We start from the raw sequence: 18450 nt of genomic DNA on the forward strand, positions 1-18450 counted from the left end.
GAGGGCTGTGCTGCCATTCAGAGGGACCTGGCCAGGCTGGAGAAATAGGCTGATAGGAACCTCAACAAGGAGAAGTGCAGAGTCCTGCACCTGGGGAGGAACAACTCCAGGCACTAGTACGCGCTGTGGGCCACTCGGCTGGACAGCAGCTCTGTAGAAAAGGACCTGGGAGTCCTGGTGGACACCAAGTTGAACATGTGCCAGCAATGTGTCCTTGCAGCTAAGGTTAATGGTGTCCTGGGCTGCAACAGGCATTGCATTGCCAGCAGGTTGAGAGAGGCGATCCTTCTCCTATATTCGTCACTAGTGAGGCCACACCTGGAGTTATGCGTCCAGGTCTAGACTCCCCAGAATGAGACCAAGGGCCACCAAGATGATCAAAGGCCTGGAGCACCTCTCCTATGAGGAAGGGCTGAGAGAGCTGGGGCTGCTCAGCCTGGAGAAGAGAAAACTCAAGGGACTTTTATCAATGTACAATAATACCTGAAGGGAGGGTGCAAAGACAGAGCTAGGCTCTTTTCAGTGGTGCCCAGTGCTAGGACAAGAGGCAGTGGGCACAAACTGAAACAGAGGAGGTTCCATCTAAACATCAGGAAGTGCTTATTTACTGTGCAAGTAACTGAGCACTGGCACAGGCTGTCCAGAGATGTGGAATCTTCCTTCTTGGAGCAGTCTGGACATGGTCCTGGGCAACCTGCTCGAGGTGTCCCTGCTTGAGCAGGTGGCTTGGACCAGGTGGCCTCCAGAGGTCCCTTCCCACCTCATCCACTCTGTGATGCTGTGAACCTTCCACAAGACATTGATAAGAGCAAGTAGGGAAGCAAGCAGATGTACAAGGGAACAAAATGGATGCCCTGGTAGATAAGCATGTCTGATGATAAGCAAATTACCTACTGTATGTCACTACTACAACTTTTTTTTTCATTAAAAATTCCCAGCTTGAGCCATCTATTCCTTTTTCTTAGAGCTATTTACATCATCTTAAATCCCTGTGTACACTGAGGCATCCCCTCGAATCCCTTGGCACGGAGATATACAAGTTTTCCCAAATAATCCAAAATTTTGATATGGACCTTGTAATAATGCAGAAGACCCTCACATTTTTTCTTTTGATTCCCAATATGAATCTTTAAGACTGGGAAGGAGAAGAAGAAAAAAGCTGAAGAATGCCATTACATTCAGCAATTAACGTGTATCCCCTAACTTCCAGCTGACATATTTCTGTACAATCAGCTGAGCCCCCTTTCTAGATGATCTCAGCAACACAATGCAGACCCCAATCCTGAAAATGTCTGTTTGCTTTATTTCACATGCCTAGGCAAACCTACAGAATTGAGCACATGGGTTTACATGATGGGCAGCATTAATTAAATTAATTAACAAGATTTGTCTTGCTAGGAATGGACATCAAAATATGCGATTTAAATATTCAAAAAAATCTGTTTGCATCAAAGAGGCCCTAAGAATATTTAGCCAAAAGTACAAATGGAAACAAGAATCTGATACTTCAAAGTTGGAGGAAATTCTGAGTGCTGGACAAGAAAGCACAGAAAATAGAATAATTCTTATTCACAAACAAAATTAGTCAATGAAAAACATATTTTCTAAACCAGTTACCTTTGCTTTCAGTTTTCAAACTACTTATACAAAATACAAGAAAGCAGTTTGAGTATGTTCAGCCTACTTGTATGTCCAAAACATGCCTCAAATAGAATAAATATTTTTCATGTGGTAATTAAGAGGAAAGGAAGGAAGTTTAGCTGAATGGTAGTTTGTTTCAGTCTTTAGAAGATTAATATCCATGGGTCATAAAGTAATCTAAGCTTTAGAGCTGAGTATGACTTCCACACCCACATACCCTCTGTTTAAAATATAGATAAAGGTGAAGATACACTTCATTAATACAGAATGTATCTGTCTTATCACTGACAAAAACAATTAGAAATTAATTGGAAACAAACTCATCCACAGTTTGGTCTGCATGCCTCTTGCCAGAATTTTTAGTAGATAGGCAGATTTTAAAACAAATGAATACCCTTGCACCGCGTGACACCCTTTTCTTTTTTCTTTAAGGACCTAATAGGCCTTGTCTTATCTTTCACTAAGTAGTAGAACAGTTGCATGGTTTTCAATTTCAGAGCATAGCATTATTATTTGTACCAGGGACCAAGGCCTGCAGTATACTGGAACAGCTTTTCCAAACAGGGTATTTTGATTTAAATTCTACTAATGGAAAGTGTTTGTTTCTTTAATGTAAAATGCGTGTTCTTTAAAAACTATCCACACTTGAAGATTAAGTTCCATGCCATGCTGTCAAAGACATATGTGCAAGTTCTTGAAGCCTCTTTAATGTCCTTTTTAAAAGGATCGTAAACTGGAGTCTTAGGGGAGCGAGCTCTTCAAAGCTGTGCTTTGTAACATCGTTCACATGGGGTACTTCTAACCCTGACCAGTTCCTCACACCCTCACTTGAAGCTCCTAGAAATTTTACATCTACTCACATATACCAATTAATATCTCTTTAGTCAGCAAATAGTAAAGCAAACATATAAATACCACTTCTTATGCATGATAATCACTTTTAATATCTACAAAAGACGTCAAGGAACAAAAACCTAAAGGTAAGCTCTGAAATCAATAGAAAGGCACCTGTCTTTTTTTCTCTCAAAACATTTGGCATTTGTGCTTTCACATCACAGCTTAAAAAATATGTGAATACAGGTGAAACATTATCGAGATAATAATTCTTTAAATAAAAATTTAAATGCTATGTTACAAACTTTAAAAACAATACTATTAAAAGTGTTTTAATTGTGTATTATGTGAAAGTGAAAGAAAATTCACATTTATTTAATGACAAATTTTACTGCACTTCTAAATGAGTAGCTAACTTCAAAAATACACTTCTCATGGTTTTATATCAGACAGTATATAATTAAAAGGTTAGAACAATTTGGGTTAAAAGACATTACAAAACAAAGCACTTAAAATTATTGAACAAAATATTACAGCCAAGTATTTCAGATATTTGAAATCACCTTCCTTGGGTCATGATTCAAAGACTATGATATCTGCAAGTAAGGTCAAAAAAGGCTAATGACCCCCAAGTATTTTTTTTCTTAAAGCAAGGCTGCAACTACAAAAATGGATAGATTTGAGTATAACAAACATCTTAAATATATTATGAAGTGAGGTATGGTAGTGTCGAAGTGCTACAGTGGATTTCTGCATATTCAAACTTATTTCAGGTCAACTACTTTGAAGTTTGAGATCAGCAGGCTACTGACTGCTTGCTGCAATCTTTTGTCGTATGACCTCTTCATTTAGATGTTCAATGGCCACAGAGAAGTTACATTCAATTAAGCAGAAACTAAGAACATGATCAGATATGAATGATCATATCTGGCAATTTAGAAGGCAAACTGTAAGTAAAAATGCAAGCATACAACTTATAATAAATACATTTTCAAGCATTTAACATTATCAATATTTTAAAAAGAATTTAAATAATAAATGCAACTATTTTATACAGAACTGTACCATTTATTATACACACAAGTATATCAGTTCCCTTTGTTTACAAAGGCTGGTTACAGATATATGGAATGTTACAGTACCATCTTGCATAAAATTTTAGTACAATTCGTACTTCAAAAAAGGGTGCAAAACACCAGCCTAATAAATCTGACTGAATTGAAATATTTTTAATTACATCATTAACACATACACAACAAGCTGTACATAAGCCCACTTTTCAATCACCACTTCAAGATACTGTAGCAAGTACATTAGATTATAAATGATTCCAACTACTCAGTTAAATTTATTAAAGGTTTGCACTGCTACTCACTCTGGAACCTTTGAGATATAGCCTGTACTCATGAATTACTGAGCTCTTGTTAGTACAGTTAAAAGGCAGTCAACATCAGTTGCCAAGTACTAGTCACAAGAGATTTCCTCAAAGAAACTTCACCTGGGAACAAACATTTTTGGATACTTTTTTCCTTCAAAAATTAAAAAAAAAAGAAAAAAGAAAAAAGAAAAAAAAAGTTTTATGGGGTCAAGATTCTCCGTTCTGTACCTTGGATGCTGGTGGATGCATGAAGTCCTTAAAGGGAACAAGTGCCTCCTTCAGAGCAGAGCACACTTCTGAGGAGGAGCAGGTGATACATTCTACTAAAGTCGGGTACAAGGCAATAACTTGCGCCCATGTGTTAGCATCAACTGCAATGAAGAAAAGAACAGATTAGATCACTTTGTACCATCCAAATTCTTACAATACATTTTTTAAATACACACGTAAGTTAAGAACACACTCAGATGCCTAAACACAGGTACCTAGTGCTATACAGAAACTAAAATATCTCTACAGGGTCCTCAGCCATGATGTAGGATTTGCAGGAAAACGCCATACTCTTTTTGCAGCAGCATCTGTAAGCCAGATGGGATATCCATAAAATGGTACCACACACTTGTGTTTCTACACAGTTCATTAACTGTGTTTTCTGGATGAAGAATAACTGACAAATTGAAGATGCTACTTTTGTTTAGTCCATAACACACATACATTTTCTGCCTGCTTTTCTCAGTTGTTGGTAGAAACCTGAATTGGACACGTTTCACTTTTGGAAATGTCATTAAAGAGGCCTACTATTTTCAAAGCAATCCAGGCTATAGGAAATATAGAAAGCAGAGGGAGAAACACTGCACCAGGACACAGGAAGTGAAACAAGTGAAATTAAACATTGTTGATGAGTCTTATTTATCACACAGTTTCCTCATTTGTCTCTATTTTAACTTCACTTCAAGAGAGAACAAAACCCTTATTTCAGATAGCATTTTTATTACAGAAATAAAATGATTAAAAGCTAGGACAAGTGGGTGTGAAGTGATTCTCCAGTGGCCCTCTTATAATAAAGTATGCAGCAGTTTCGGGACTCACTACCACATGCTGATCAATGAAGAATGTCTCTCATTGCAGGAGGATATGGGGAGTAGTCCATATCCATCTGACCTGGCTATTTTACCCCTCTAAAGCAAAACCCTGCCAAATTAGCACTTCAGCCCCAAAACTTTATCTTCTCTGGAGTAATTCTATCGCAGACTCACAGAATGGTTTGGGTTGGAAGGGACCTTAAAGACCCCATCACTACACCCCCTGAAGAGCCCCTCCCCAGCTTTCCTGCAGGCCCCCTTTAGGAAGGCCACTATAAGGTCTCCCTGGAGCCTTCTCTTCTCCAGTATGAACACCCCAACTGCCTCAGCCTGTCTTCATAGGAGAGCTGCTCCAGCCCTCTGAGCATCATCTGCCCTCAGCCTTTTGCTGTCAGCCTGGGAAACAGCACTATCAATGTGCATGCTGACTGATGCTGCAAACGAGGCATCACATCTTTCAGAAAACCCACTCACCTAGGTTTTTCTGCAAAGACTACTTTGTTTCAGGACTGACAAGTTTTTTTTTTCCCTTCCTCACAATATCAAAAAAGAGGGAGGTAGAGGGAAGCAATAGATGTGCTATTCTGTCAGAGCTGTGGAGTACAACACAGCTAGTTTAGCAAAGAGGCAGCACTAAGCAGTATGATGATACTAATAATATTCCTCATAGGCATCTCTTAAAAACTTGAAGATCTAGAACTTCAGGAAAGGGGAAACAAGCCATGAGTACAACAGAAAGGTATCTATTTATCAGAAGTTGAGTTAGTATCTCCAACTGAGTTTTCCGGTGGGCACCCCCCACACATACAGTAGGTGCAGCTGACAGGAGGACCAGGACATGTTCACATAAATGAAGTTCAGATCCCCTCTTCTAATCAGGCCTTTATATACATCTGTCAAATATTTACAGCATCACTTAGCATCAATGAGTGTAGGCATTATGGGGGCAGGAGGTACTACAGCAGAAAGGGAAGGAAAGCAAGACTTCATGCTTAGGTCTTTAACAGCCTGCCCACTCATTTCACTGGTACACCCCTTTTACTGCAGAGTGCACCTATGGGAATGAGATCCACGGCAGCCTAAAGAGTTATCATGAGAAAAAAAAAAAAAAAAAAAAGAATGTAGCAAAACTAACAAATATAATTACATATATTTAAGAATTCTATTAACATTTTATGGAAATTTAATTTGTTTTCATAAAACAGAAAGCTCTATCTAATAAAAGACATCAGAAATTCAAATTTTGTATTTATTAAACATATCTTAGAACCTTATACTGTTAGCTATACTGGGAAAAAAACTTTTTGTCTACCTGCCACCTACATATACATAGTATTACACAATACTGAATCTTACAGAATACAGTTTCCTTTCCAATTTGTATTAAAAGCACTACAGGAAGGAATAAGTAAATCTTTGTGACAGATACGATTTTATATTGTTTAGAACCAGGTTATTTAACAATAACTTACCATTTTCAGGCTGAGTTTTTTTAAGTGAATCTATGAGAGTACTGACAGCTTTTAAAACAAATATGATTTCTGTTACTTGTTGCCTACAAAGGGAAAAATGCAAACAGTCAACTACTAATTTTTATTTCAAGACTATAAATTTTCTATGAAAGTTACACAACATTAAAAAAATGTAATGAAGACAGCTACCTAACAAGAAAAAAGGATATTAAGAGAATAAGGTTATCATTTGTCTGTAACTTTCCAACTATTATAGCTGTTGCCAGCTAGGATGGCTTTCAATTTGATGTTTAGAAAGAGTAACAGCATACATATCTCAAACTGAAAATACTGACGTACATGATTAACTGTAACATGGAAAGAATCAATTCCATCATTCACGATCAAAAGCTTCAAAAACATTTCAGCTGAAGTTAACTGAAATTTAAATAAGTTCCCATTTGAAAGAATTTCCTGGTACTTAGGGCAATTTTCTGTTTCAAGAACAATTACTCGAATAATGATTCAAAATATTACTATTTGGATATTTTGTCTTATTTTCAAGGAGACTCTCCACCTCTCAATTTAGAAACTATAAATAGTTCTGCTAGGAATAAAGGGAAATTAGATTTCAGAAATATCAGAGATATCAGAAACATTGTTTCAGTAATTGAAAATATTTATTACTGAGTCATACCCCTATCTTCTCTGTAACAGCACTAAGCATGACCATTGTTTTTAAAGCTTTTTCCAGTCAACAGAATTTTGATATCAGCATTTCTTTATAATATTTCCCACGCATTTCTTAGGCTTTAAATTTCACAAAGACCTAAAACACCCACACCCCACACCCCTAACAAACACATGACTGAGACATGTTTTGAATGCATCCTTCTTCCCATAAAGTACTGGGAATACCCTTCATTTCCTAAAGACATTGAACATACCGTGGAAGAGGACATTTGCCACTCAATCTCTCATCTTCTATGTAGCGATGCAATACATCCTGTGACCTTTTCAAGAGCACAGAAAGTGCCATTCTAGAGATGTAGCCTTCCTGAGGAGTTGTGACTTTATTACTGAATGAAAACTGGAGCAGTGTTTCAAAACACACCTTAGAGAACTCCTCTCTCATTCGAATATCTATTTCTGCTTCTGTCAAAGTAAAACAACATATTCAATTGTTCAGTGTGCATGCCAATACCCAAAATGTTTCATTTCAATCAGTTAATAATATTTTGCAAAAAGATTATCACTCTTGTAGTACTAAAAAAAGATAGTAAGATTAACAGTGATATCGACAGACATTAAGAACACATTCTGAGAAAAAGTGACTAAAATATTCACAACAGTTCAAGAAATAAAAGAATATTCAATACATTCAGCAACATGTCACCTACTTAACAGTGCTTTAACAACAAAACACATTCAAGCAAATTTATTTATTTATTTATTTTAAGAAAAAGGTAATGGCAACCCCAGTTCCACATCACCAGTACTAATATCTGGTACCGTACAATCCAAACATTTTTCTCTGTAATGCTTTATGTCTTTTTTTTTTTTTTTTTTTTTTTTTTAATCTTTCAAGATATATATATACGTAATTTTTTTAAAGGCAGAGGGAGTATCTGGTCAGGTACAATATATAGTTATGCTACGGTCATTTAATTTTTAAGAACTGGCTATCATGTCTGTTCTACAATTGCCTGAAATTACTGTCAACAACTGCAGCCGGCATAACAGAAAACAAATTACGCAGAAAGTTCAGAAAAGAATATAAAAAAAAAAAACACAAGTACAACATTATACATGATACTGACCAAAAAGTAAGGAAATAATTTTTAAAAATTGCAAAGAATGTTCTGCAGCTTCCATGAGACAAAATATAGTTTATAAAAACAGGCTGCATATTAAATTGACTACAGCATATACATGTAATGGAATTTCAAGTCTTTATTAGAATACGTACTGCCAACATTTTTGTTACTTTCTAGTAGATTTAAATATCATTTTCTGTATCTTTTGTCATTCAGCTACCATACCTGTAAATGAGGATGACTGAGAGTGTATCGAGCCTTTATTGAGCATAGTCATTATTTGACCAACAAATTCCTTAGGAATAAAATTAGCGTATGGTAGTATCTCCGTGCTAATAAGCTGCACAACCTAAAATAAATTAATTAAATAAATTTATATTGGTTTTCTGAATATTAAAGTTGCAATTCTAGTAGAAAGCAAAAGAAACAGTAAACAAGAGACATGCCTAGTGTAATTTCACGAAATATTCCAATGATAGGTTTTTTAATTTATAAATTATACCCCTAAAAATGTGGATTTGTGTGTAACAGATTAAACTCAGACTAATAAACTTCATTTTTTCCCTATTTCTGAGTTTCTGAAGCAGTTATCATTCATATTTCCACTGACATTTCAAGTATATTCTTCAAGTACATTCTTTACAGTTTTGAAAAGAGAAGATCTGACATTAGAAATCTCCCTCCACCCAATTCAATATCCTCACTATGACATTAGCACATATATCACATGCTTACAACGTGACATCAGTGAAACAGAACATGTGAGCTATTATCATCTAAACAAGCCTACAAGCAAGGCACGTTAACTGAAATGCTGTTATCGTTGGTCTTGATGCTCACACACAGGAACAAAGTGGGTTTAGATCTCCCTAAGTTAATGTATTAGATTTCATAGTTCTGCACACTGCAGACAGAATTGTTCAGACTTTTTATCCAGAAATCTTCACATCCTATCTGTTCTGGAGAGATAACAGGAGATCAAACCCATAGACATTGCCATGCCTTCTCTGCAATTCCCTTTCCTCTGTAAACCATCCCTGATCTAACACATCTCTTTGTCCTGGAGTAAAGGAGGATCCAGTCCCTCTTCACTCCAAGTATTATCTTCCTTAATTTTCTTCGGTGTTATCCAATCAAGCATGATTTCCTTTACAAGTGCAGCGGTCTCTGTACTGCACAAACAAGACATCATTTCTCCATTTATGCACAAGGTTTTTAGCATTGAGAACACATCTGGACAGCAACAATGAAAGCCACCCCTCAACACAGAAAGCATTCACTTTAGGCTCAGTCATCAGCTTCCTTTGGTTTACAATTACCTGTATAATTGCTTGGCATAACATAATAAGTAAGAATCAGATAATGGGTTAGAGAAAGAAAGACTTTCTGTTTTTCTGGTTTTTCCACTCAATGCTGTTTTGAACTCAAGTTTTTGGCATGAAGCTTTCTATCTTTTACACAGCCCTGAAGCAGCCAAATTCTGAGCCTCTGAATTTCTTGTCTCATTTTCAGAAGGAAAAAAAATTCTCAAAAAAATAATGAATGGGAAACTTTTCCAAAAATTATTTAGGAACTAAACGCTACCTGTGAATGCCACTATTCCGTACATTCACAGTGTAAGACATTTGCTATAGTCTCCTTACCTCAACATCAATACTCTCATTCTTCTGAAATTCTTGGATTGAGAGATTATCAGGAGGTGTACTAAAAAAAAAAAACATACTACATTATACTTTTAAATTCACATAATGTATACAGATAAACAAGGGAAAATACAGTACATTTAAAGTTATTACATGCATCAAGTTGGTACTGTTATATGATAATGATTAACATTTTAGAATAAAATCTAAATAATATAATAATAAATAATATAATAATCTAATAAAATGTAATAATGCTAAAAAAAAATTTTAAGGGAAACAGCAATAAGCACTAAATTGAAGAGTTTCAGCTGATGGACCTGTTTAAGGACTTGCAACTCCAACACCGTTTTTCACATGAATGTCAAAATAACCTCTTTTGTCTTATATGTGCAAAAGTTATAACAATTGTTTAGATGCATCTGCAAAAGTATCATGTAGGCATCGCAGTTCATTAGTTTTTAGTTTTTCCTCTCACTATGCAGAAGAGATTTTTGATTTTCAGCAGTTATTTGAAAAAGAACTAATTTTACATTTTCTTCTGTGTTAAAGAAACACACTTTTCATTAAGAGGACATTATTTTGTCTCTTCTTGATAACTGACACTTATTCTCATTCATAATCAATTTTAGGAAGAGAGAAACCTATTTTACAGAGAATAATTCTGAAGAATTTCAGAACTTTCTGCAATTCTTCCATAATATATAAAAACCTATTTACAGATAAAATGTCCAGAAGTAATTCAACCAGGAATATTGCCCCATCCTTTACAAGATCCTATGTTAACCTAAAAGATCCTATGTTATTATGTGGATTCAAATTCTCTTTCCTTTGCTGGATGATGCTACTGTTGAGTTACTGGGCCAAGCTCCTCAGAAGGACAGAGAGAGTAAGGGCTTCCTCCTAAGCAATCGAGTATTTCTGCTCATTGCCTTCGTCAGTCTTTTAGTTTGGATCCCCTATGGGATTTTCAAGTTCATCTTTCAGACTTCCCTGTTTACAAACTTAGGTTTTCAGAGTGCACTGAACAGGATTCATTTTTGATGAAACCAAACCAAAAGGCTATAGCTCTAAGCTCCAGAAGACATTTGCATGACAGGAAGCCAGACTAGAACCACTCCAAAATAAAGCACCTGAAGTGAACACTCTGTGGCTAGCAGGTCCTCATCAACCTCAATGATTTTATGATTCTATCATGAGCTTCTACGATTTTACGATTCTATCATTGCTTTACCGACCTGCTTCCTACTGCACTGTACTGTTTTTACTAATACAAATTAAGTACTTTAAATATAATTTCTGCTGACAAGTAAGGCATTGAAGGCAGAGAACTAAGCAGCAGGTTCAGAGAAAAAAGATTAACAAAAATAAAAATCAAAGGAGGTACTTCACATGACAGAAACTCTGAAAGACGTTTTTTATAATCCTGTATCATGGGATTTGTCTGCTAAAATCTACACAGATTCAAAATAGCCTTTACAGATACCTTAAAGGAGGCTGTAGTGAGGTGGGGGTTGGCCTGTTCTCCCACGTGCCTGGTGACAGGACGAGGGGGAATGGGCTTAAGTTGCGCCAGGGGAGTTTTAGGTTAGATGTTAGGAAGAGCTTCTTTACTGAAAGGGTTGTTAGGCACTGGAACAGGCTGCCCAGGGAGGTGGTGGAGTCACCATCCCTGGAGGTCTTTAAAAGACGTTTGGATGTAGAGCTTAGGGATATGGTTTAGTGGGGACTGTTAGCGTTTGGTCAGAGGTTGGACTCAATGATCTTGAGGTCTCTTCCAACCTAGAAATTCTGTGATTCTGTGATTCTGTGATAGCCAAATTATTAAACGGAAAATCAATTTAGAGATGATGACAACCTGTGGTACAGAAACTTCCTGAGCTACAGAAACTGGGAGGTTGAAGGAACTCATGAAAATGTCACTCCGTGGTCACCTCGTGCTCTTCAGTAGATAGCCTGGTAATCCCTCCAAAACAGCATACAGGTCTAGATACCTGTCTGTTCTGACCTAGTTATGTTCTTTTCATTTTTCTGGCGTAGAGCATTAGTCAAAATCTCCACACCTATGTCCCTTTGAAATTTAAAGACAATTGCAAAACTCACTGGACTGTGGGTTCAGTGTCCCTGTAGCGTCTGACCTGCCTGGAAGGTAACTTTCTTCGAGCTAATGGAATGACTCACAGCACTAGCAACAAAAATCAGAGACAAGGAGCTATAAAAATTCAATATATTTCCACAGATTAAATGATCTCCTTTTCCCATAATTTGACTTTTTGCCTTTTTAAAAATAACTGTAAAAATAACATTTTAAAATCTTCAAGCTGAGCAACAGCTTGGAAATTTGACCACTTGAAAGGAAGGGTTAGAAATACTGGAATTAAGGTTGCCTGTGGTACTTCAACTTGCTACTGTAGCGTACATTTGCACGTTACAATGCATCTTAAATTAGATGATGCCTTATTTTCTCTAGAGAAACCATCTGATTAAGTACACAGGATGGTCACTACTGAAAAGGAAGGGAAATGAGATGGCCAATCTGCCCCTTTCCCTGCCTGATTTACTGCAGCACACAGGCAGGTGCAAGGAGAACAGAGCCCTGGGCTGAACAAAGAACCGAGCTGGCCTGCGCGTGAGGGAGCAGCGAAGTATGGCAGCGGCAAGCAGACCGGCATCCTTTGGCTCCTTTCCAAACTCCCTCTGCACAACCCCTTTTTTTTCCTCCACCCCCATATTTTTGAGTTTTTCCTCCACCCCCAGGAAAGAGCAGACGTGTGCAGCGGGTAGTTCGGAGGTAGGTCTTTTTTTGTTGTTCACTGGCAAAGCAGCTGCTAAATATATGACCATGGACCTGTGCCAGCCTTTTTTTTTTTTTTTTTTTTTTTTTATAGGGGTACTCATCTGGGCCTGTCTTCTCTACACCACTTTCATTTTCATGAAAGGCTGGAGTCTTCTAAGTCACATTCAAATCTAGTGAGTTTGGATAACAGCTTTTTTTTTAATTTTATTTTTTCCCTCCCAGTGCTCTTATATGATGTTGACCAAGTCAAATAAGAGATTTTTACAAAGTAGGTTTCTTTTTGTCTGTCTCCTGTGTGCTTACCATGAGTCACCTGGAGTCCAATCTGCACACCTACAGCTAATGTTCAGTTCTGATGCTTATGACAATATCTATGAATTTTCCTGCTTGAAAATAAAAATACATCCTTGCCTCAAAGGGGTTTTATGTAGATAACTTCATCACTACCTGTGAAATACTCAAGCGTTACGTGTATGACCAGAGACACAAAGAAAGAAAAAAAAAAAGTAATATTCTATTTGTTATTGGTTTGCATATTAGGCTGCCATCAAGTTTGGAGTTACATGTTGAAAGCAAAGAAGAAAATACTGAGTAGCTGTTCGTCTATACCTTTTGCAACATAAAAGGTTAACTATGTGAACCCTTTAAATAGTAATACAAACTATTACGATGTTCATACACTTATGCAGGTCATGTTGAATTACATGGAAAGCTTTCATTCTGACACTTCCTAATTTATGAATTACTGACTTTCTGAGCTGAGGTTTATTTAAGGACGTTTTATGATCTTTCTAGCCAGTCATCCATATCTTACCTACCATATATGCCACAAATTATGCTAGACTTTTGTTCACATAGGAAATTACTCCCAAGTAAATACATTTAGAATCACAGACTCACAGAATGGTTAGGGTTGGAAAGGACCTCAAAGCCCACCCAGCTCCAACCCCCTGCCATGGCAGGGACACCTCCCACCAGCCCAGGTTGCCCAAAGCCCCATCCAGCCTGGCCTTGAGCACCTCCAGGGATGGGGCACCCACAGCTGCTCTGGGCAGCCTGTGCCAGGGCCTCACCACCCTCACAGTAAAGAACTTCTTCCTTTTATCTAATCAAAGCCTACCTTCTTTTAGTTTAAAACCATTAATCCTTGCCCTATCACTATACTCCCTGACAAAGCGTCCCTTCCCAGCTTCCCTGTGGGCCCCCGTTAGGTAAGGTGTCCATATGAAACATCTATCTAGGGGAAAAAGCTTTGCTTGCCTGATACAATATAGCCAAACCGTACGGGGAAGGGTCAAGATAGTGCAGATCAGAGGCAGTGCACCGCACACTATGGCTGTGTGCAGGATTTCCCAGGTAAAGAGCTCCCAGCTGCTGCCCACTGTCTAGGGAGGGCTTTAAAACCTAACAACAAAGAGCTAACAGGCACTGAGAGTCCTGCTGTGCACAGCAGCACTCTGCTCTCAAGCATCTTTTTGGAAAGTATTGATTTAATTCCCTCATGTGAGCACATACTTCTGCTCTAGTAAATTATATATATGCACGTTTGTTGAATTTTATTTTATATAATGGCTTGACATGCTTCCGTGAAAGCCTCTGGGAAAGAAGTATGATATGAAATAATAAACAGACCAGCCTCTTACTAGAAGACAATTTTGTGTAAATTAAGTTACATGAAATGTATTAATTTTTAAATGTCACTTTGATTTATAATAAAAATCAAGATTATTGAGCCTCCTGAGCTGCAGCTTGCTTAAAGGAAAAAAAAACAACACCAGCAAAACCAACAACAACGAACAAAACAAAATAAAAAGCTGGAGCTTGTTGCTTGGAAGCTGTTAATTCTCTACGACAGTAAGATTTTCCTTTTTCATTCACCTGGGCTCTTTTGGCTATATTGCTTGTAATTGCTTGATGTACAAAGCTGCAAAGACCACTTCTGCTGCCTTTGTACATGCCAACCATCAATGTGTGTCTCCTCTCACTCAGCCCCACAGCTGGCTTGAAAACCAGCTCCTGTCCAAAAGGCCATGCAGAGGAGGCTCACTATTTTAAACAGAGAGGTTCAGAGATTTTTAAGGGTTCTTACCACAGTGACTCTTGCCTAACCAGTACCAACTCAATTCCACAGGTAGAGGCAATATTAATAGATCTACAGATGTGCTGTCTAGGACCACAGTGATTAGAAGAATCAGATTAGAATAAAGTTTAAAATCTTTGTTAAAAACATTAGTGAAATAGAAATACTTTTCTACAGTAGGAAAGTTTTTGTTTCCTCAGCCAGGTAGATTTGGAGGATGTGGATAGAAAAATGAGACAATATAGATTGGGATATTTTAATGAACAACGCTAGAGGGAAAAATCATCCAACTCTGTTATCCATTATCTGTTGGGACTCACTACAGAAAGATATTTCCAAGGTTTACAGAGATGCAGGTATTTCATATTTAGAACCATCCCAGCAGCATGAAGTCAGCTCTGAAGAACAAGTTTGAAGGGTAAGTACAAAAGGAAGATGTTTACCTAGTTTTGAATGAAGCCTGGACAGAAAACAGCATGTAATGTGTACAACACTAAATAGTGGAAAGTGCAGAGTAGGGGAAGGTGTACAAGAGGCAAGAAAGGGAAGAAAAATAAGTTTATTTTTGACAAAACGTTTTAGTTTCCTTAAAGCTGAGAGCTTAGCAAAAGTTATAGGACAGTGACATAAAAAAGTCAATTTTCAGTTCTAACTGTATTCAGGTCATTATTAAAAGGGGTGACAGGAGAAACTCGACATGTTAGATCATAGTAAAAATCCAGATAATGTCTCACTGATAGCCTCCTGGGTATCTCTGAATTGCAACTTCCAAATGTAGAGCTCCAGAACCTTTTCAGTCTATGCTGGTCTTCAACACAGCAGTCAGATTTGAACAGTTCTGCACTTGACTTAATAAAGACCTCGTCTTGCATGACCTATTTGCACATTGGAAAGCTACTGCGACTGTGAGTCTGTATACTATAGTTAAGGTCACCAGATCACTAAAACTGAGTCAAATGACCAAGTCACTAATCTCACTGAGAGCACAGGGTGTGTTTGTAGCTTGGTTAATTCATTTTTGGGGATACAGACAAAAATCTAGGTACTACCAAAAGTGTCAAAACCTACAACTCATTATTACTATAAATAAATCAGCGAGTACACTAAAAAACTGCCTTTATACCACCTGGCTGACCTAAAATGAAGGACCAACATGGACGGATTTTAGCAAGTACTTTTCCACTGCCTTTTCTGTAATCTGAAGGTTGGCGTGCACCTCAACTCAGTAATTAAATTTTGGCTGTTACTTTAAAAACCATAACCAGATCCTCCCAGATTACTCTGGAATAAGTCACCACTATGATTAACATATATTTTTTACTAGCACTACAACAAAGAAAAAAACCTGAGAGAACACAAGGTTAATTTGAAAATTCTGAATTGAATTTCCTTATGAAAGAACTACAAATGTAAGACACTGACTATACTCCAATTATAATCCGCTAATAGACACAATTTAGAAATTTCTAAACCAAAAGGGACAGGTTATTCTATTTGCCCAGGCTTGTTTCACAGCAACTTGCACAGACGTGCAGAAGGACTCAACCAAAGGAAATCAGAAGAGAATTACCTCCATGTGGGGAACTTCCACAGCTATCTCTAGAACCCTCCTTGCATCACAGTGAGGGAGGCAAACTTCAGGAGCATTGTGGGGAGGAGGAGGAGGAACAGGATGAAGAAAAGGCGAAATGACTGCAATTGCTAACCGTCCTGACTACTGGCATAAGGCAGACATGCTCCCTTCCTAGCTTTAACTTGTATTAGGACCACACAGCTCAGGCTGATGGAGGGAACAGACAGGCTATCTATCCTACAGCAGAAGGTAGAAGGCTACTGAAGGATAGGGCTGTGACTGTAGGAGGAGCGTGCTCTTGGGAAAACAATCTAGATGGATGTGATGTGGAAGGGAGGAACACAATCAAAACCAGACATCCCAATAACCACACAACATGTAACTATATAAGCAATAAAACATCTACAGATAACAACCCTGGAAGGAGTAACGAGCCAGGCCTTTAACTGGAAGGCTGGATAATGGGGAAGTTACCCTGCTGTAGCCATAAGGTGCCATGACAGCCTACTATTAGTCCTTCAAATTCTTTTGAACCTCAAAGCTTTGAAGTGAGAGAGCTAAAAAGTTTCATGTAGCTTCTCCAAGAAAACTTTAATTCTGATGGAAATGCTGATCCCTTCTATTCCTTTATGTGCACATCTTATATATAAAATTACAGAATATGCTCTCTGTGGTCTCTAGAGAGAGAAAATCAGACTCTTAAGCAAAGACAGAAAAATTATTGGGTGTTATATTCATAGAAGTGCTATGCTTCCTTTACCTCCACAGAATATTCTCCCATGCATGGCAGCTGGAAAAAGTTATTAATACCAATAATGATTGTTTTTAGCAAGCAGCGTGTTAAGATGGAATTTCTATGGTTGAAATAGCTTTCAAGAAATGTGTAAATCACTCATTTTTAAGAAAAACAGATGACATATTTGGCCAAAAAAAGTCATGCAGATGATAAAGGACTATCCTGAATCATACTGAAGATCTGTGATAATCTTACGTCCCTGGATTTAAGAACGGTTAATAGCCCAAACTGTAGCAGGACCAATATGGGTCAATACAAAACATGAAAATGAATATTTCATCTTTTTCAGAGATACCTAGGAATAAAACATATTCCCAAAGTAACTTCTAAGTGAACATATATTTTCCTAAATATCCTGAAAAATCTTCATTTTAGTTTTCTAAACCCAACAATGATATTGTCATTGAGTGTTAGCTGATTTGGATGGGTTGTCTCAGGATGGAAGCAGGACTAATAACTACAGCTGAAAACAAAACCAAAAAATATACTGCGAAGATTATGTTAAGTTCAAGAAACAGCTAAGCATCAAAACACATTTGTGGTGAATAGAGAGTCTTTGCTGTAGTCTCAGTGATCTTTTTTTGATTTTCAGGTCCTCCTATCTAGTATTATTTCTTTCAAGTAATGTTTATAATAAAGGCTTTTCATTCAACTGTCTTATAACAGTACTGGTGAAATTCCAAAAACACTCATTATTACAAATATTTTTACTAACAGACATGCCTCTAAAATTAAGTTTCATTGGTATCTAATTTTAGTCTGTTTTGGATAAGCTGCTATTTATTCATCACTAATAAATACAGCTGTATTTGTTTGCTGATTTTTGTGTTTGCACACAAAAGTCTGCAAACACAAATACACACAGAATATTAGCATTAGGTACTGAAAAACCCTGCTGTTTCCTATTAAAAAGACAGATTAATTTGCTACTGAAACCAACATACAAAAAAATCAGGGAATTAAATTTTTCATTTTCCATATTGCCCTCTAATCTGAGACACAATTAGATATACTTTAACTACTGCTGAAAGCATCCATAGATGTTCACAAGAGATGGAAGTTCCTTATCCTTCCTAAACGATCTTCTACAATACCTAACCTGCCTTACAGCAAAAGAATTGTTCTCTGGAGCAATCTTTTACCATATTCTAAAGATTTAATGTGTCTTCCTAATAATATATTCTTTTGTTTGAACAAATTAATGGGTCAAATTGTCTAATCTCTGATCATCATCATTTATCCTTTCTGAACTTTCTCAACATGTCCACATCTACAATGTTCCATTCTTGGCAGGTTATGCACATACACCTGTCTGCCTGCCATCCTTTTCACAAAGTATTATAAATAAAATATATTTA

General features: G+C 37.2%; 1 protein-coding gene across 2 annotated transcripts in view; it reads right to left on the reverse strand.

Moving 5' to 3' along the window:
• Positions 1 to 1280: 1280 nt before the first annotated feature.
• Positions 1281 to 18450, reverse strand: part of MON2 (MON2 homolog, regulator of endosome-to-Golgi trafficking) — a 71270-nt gene continuing 54100 nt past the window's right edge. For both annotated transcript variants that reach the window (XM_068669327.1, XM_068669326.1), the window contains 5 exons: positions 9847 to 9907; positions 8429 to 8552; positions 7334 to 7541; positions 6408 to 6490; positions 1281 to 4224 (listed from right to left, as the gene is read on the reverse strand). In XM_068669327.1, the coding sequence (XP_068525428.1) occupies positions 4061 to 4224; positions 6408 to 6490; positions 7334 to 7541; positions 8429 to 8552; positions 9847 to 9907 (640 nt within the window). In that variant the 3' untranslated portion in view covers positions 1281 to 4060. The remainder of the gene's footprint in view (positions 4225 to 6407; positions 6491 to 7333; positions 7542 to 8428; positions 8553 to 9846; positions 9908 to 18450) is intronic.

This window comes from Anas acuta, chromosome 1 (genome assembly GCF_963932015.1).
Source record: "Anas acuta chromosome 1, bAnaAcu1.1, whole genome shotgun sequence".
NCBI classification, from domain to species: Eukaryota; Metazoa; Chordata; class Aves; order Anseriformes; family Anatidae; genus Anas; species Anas acuta.